The sequence below is a fragment of the Arachis ipaensis genome, chromosome B07 (assembly GCF_000816755.2).
Source record: "Arachis ipaensis cultivar K30076 chromosome B07, Araip1.1, whole genome shotgun sequence".
NCBI classification, from domain to species: domain Eukaryota; kingdom Viridiplantae; phylum Streptophyta; class Magnoliopsida; order Fabales; family Fabaceae; genus Arachis; species Arachis ipaensis.
The window spans coordinates 6835071-6838453 of NC_029791.2; the positions used below are offsets into that span (position 1 = coordinate 6835071).

The 3383-nt window shown below is 35.1% G+C and overlaps 1 protein-coding gene across 3 annotated transcripts in view; it reads right to left on the reverse strand.

Moving 5' to 3' along the window:
• Positions 266–3383, reverse strand: part of LOC107610163 — a 5305-nt gene continuing 2187 nt past the window's right edge. For 2 of the 3 annotated variants that reach the window (XM_021107181.1, XM_016312255.2), the window contains exons 5-8: positions 3144–3302; positions 2262–2462; positions 1198–1856; positions 266–1017 (exon numbers count right to left, since the gene is read on the reverse strand). In XM_021107181.1, coding sequence (XP_020962840.1) covers positions 412–1017; positions 1198–1856; positions 2262–2462; positions 3144–3302 — 1625 coding nt within the window. In that variant the 3' untranslated portion in view covers positions 266–411. The remainder of the gene's footprint in view (positions 1018–1197; positions 1857–2261; positions 2463–3143; positions 3303–3383) is intronic. The other variant, XM_021107182.1, reaches the window with a different exon arrangement.

Here is a 3383-nt window from a genome sequence, read left to right on the forward strand (position 1 = left end):
ATTATTCTCTCATTAACATCACACCATAAATCAGAAGTTCTAATCTCATAATAGATAAAGAGGAATGCTAGGGCCAACAACTTTTGTGATTTATAGCCATCAAATAGTCATTAATGATGATTTTAATGGTATGAGATTGATGTGAGATTTCATCCAATGACTCACTTTTCTTTGCTGGTTACATGCTGGCTAGAATTTAACAAAGTTGCTGGCTCTCTAGACTTTTTCATAGATAAATACATTGATATATAAAGATCCACACACATATCTAAAACGAAAAATAATTTATTAGCACAAGCTAAGCAACACCATACCAACATGACAAATTGACATGCACGTGCGAGCATGTGCTACCACACGGAATTATTTGATTCTCTATAAAATGAGTTGTTATATATCTCGGTAAATAAATCACAGAATTTCACCTACATCACTTGTAGTTGGAATTGTAGTGAGAATAGCTGTGAGAAGATCAAGGTAGAGTGGAAACTGAGCGAAGGCATAGAAAGCGACGGGTATGGAAGTGGCAGCGTATAAAGGGAACAGGATTGACTTGTATTTATGGTTAACAAGAAAGAAATGGCCAGAGCAGAACGACACAAACATGGTTATGATGGAAACAAACAGAGAACTCAGCCCTGCAAGCAGTTTCAGTGGCAAACTCCTTCGAAAATCCTTCGCCACCTTTCTTGAGGTCAGGATGGAAAGGAACATTATGAGTCCAGTGACGGAGAAACACAGTCCAACCAGAGAAGCCATGGCGAATACCTCGAACGCCGGTTGTCCCTCTAGTGGTGCCTGGCCGTTGTCATAGCCTCCGGGGACATTACTAGCTGTGGCAAAGGAAACACCGGCCACCAGAGCTGCCACCACAGAGCAAGATTCCGATGTATCCTTCAGCCACTGACTAGCCTCTTGGATGAGCACCTCGTGTGATTTATTGAAGATTTGAGCTGCCGTTTTTGAATCCTTGTTGCTTCTGAAGTGGCAATGCGTTGGCACAATTGTCTTTATATACTGTAACCATCGTATAATAAAAAATTATTAAATAACTAAATTGAGTAAATTAAACACTATTTTGGGTCCTAATAATATATACAAGAAAAAGTCTAGCACTTTTACTAAAATCTGGTTGGCACTTAATCATCAAAAGAAAATTGAGTAATCTCATGTCATTAAAATACTCATTATAAATACCTCATACCACTTGATATCCCACATCATTTGTAAAGCAGAGCCAGCTATTTGCCAAGACTTGTCTCCTTTTAAACCCTCAGCTGCCAAGTGCAACAACGTGTTTTCATCATCATCCACTCCAATAACTAAGTTATTCCAAACTTGTATTTTTGTTGTCTTTTTTAGTTTCAGAACAACTTCGGGTTGCCTATTTTTCACCGCCACAAGCAACACATTTTGATTCTTTGCATTGGTGCTATGGATAGCACTCGGTATCTTTTCTCTAATTTTGGTCACCAATTCAATGATACCGTTCTTCGCTGCTAACAAATATGGTGTCTCCTTTTCGCTGTCATTGTCATCACTTGTATCTTCTGTAGTGTGATCTGCAACTGCAATTGCGGCTGCAATATTTCTTTTACAATCGGTTCTACCGCAGCCACATTTCATCAATAATTGTGGCAGCATTGGCTTCATAATTCTTTCACAATCTTCTACATTCTTCACATTAGACACAACGCAATCACAACATTTTAAAATCAAGTCGCCAGATTTAGTTATTCCCTCCTTTGAGTCATCCTTTTGATCAGTTGGAGCTCTTGTTGTACCACTTGGACTTAAAAATGTATTTTTTTCCTGTTTGTTCGAACTTGAAGCAGCCTCTTTTAATCGGCGAATAGCTTTATAAAAGAGTTTATAAATTGAGAGACTCAATCCTTTAACAATATTTTAAACGCGAAAAAGACTACGAATAAATATTATTTTTCATTTAAAGTTTAATCTCTAGCAAGTATTTTGACATTCAAGGATGAAGTCACAACTTGGTTAACATACGTAATCCAAATTAACTGTATGAGAAGGGGCCAGCAACTTTTGTGTTTTGTAATCAACACTTAACCATAAAAAAAAAAGTGAGTGATCTCCCACCATTGAATGTAATCTCACACCATTAAAAATATTATTGATGGTCAATTGATGGTTACAAAACACAAAAGTTGTTGCCCTCTAGCACTCTTCTAAATGTATTGTGCATCACACATGCATTAAACAATTAAATATTCATGTATGTATGAATGCTAGCATACCCGACTCTAAATCGTCATCATTGTACAGATCTTCAGTAAGGTCAAATCCCCAATTTGCATCATCCTTATAAGAGATAGAGCGATGAGGTTGATCTCCCCCCTTGCCGGTGAATGCGTCGTAAGCGTTTTCCCCCATGAGTTCAGTCAGGAGTATATCACACCATACGTGCTTCTGCTTTGTTCCTCTTACCTCCTTGAACCCTTAATTAATTAACAAATAGTAGATATGCATTATATTATGTAACAAGATCGGAACAAACGCTGTAATTAAATAACCATGTTGGAATATCAAAACATATATAAATAGATTATGCTATGTGCAGGCACGGATTCAGGAATTTAGTAGAGGAGGAGTTGAAAATTAAAATATTATATAATTAAATATAATATTATATATATGGTAATTTTGAGTAATGCTACATGTATACTAAAATCAGCCACTAATATAAAATATATGTTGGGATATAAATACATATTAAAAATAAATTAAATCACATATATTTATACATAAATATATTGATAGCTGATTTTAATAATTAATTATTTGATTTACTAAAAATATTTTAGAGTCTCATTAGAGAGCCAATGAGGTATTTGTACAATGTGTACAATGGGCCATATGAATTAAAAAATGGACATCACCCATAACTCTTGACCTTTCGGATCTAGAGTTCTGATACCATCTCATGATACCACTCATTCCAAAAGTTTCAGCTGATGAAAAAAGATAACACTATTGGTTATATCTCTAATACTGAATTGGACATCCCTAAACCTCTATTATACATATTGTACAAATATTCCATTGACTCCTTATACTTTTTCAATATTTTTTTATATAAATCAAGAGAAAGTTGCATGGAGATTGAAACACGTACATACCGTGTACCAAACGGATAAGGAAAGAATGCACGTATACCGATTTGATGAATTCTAGGATGGTATTATAATTTGGTGGAAAAAATTGATCAATTCCAAGTTTTTCTAAGTACTTGGATGCGTTTTCTTCGTCATGTTCATCCCTTTGTGACTCGTTTCCCTCTACACGTAATTTAACCACAATGATATTAAGTACGGTATTTGAAAGAATAAATACTATATGAGTAATTAAAAGATAATAAA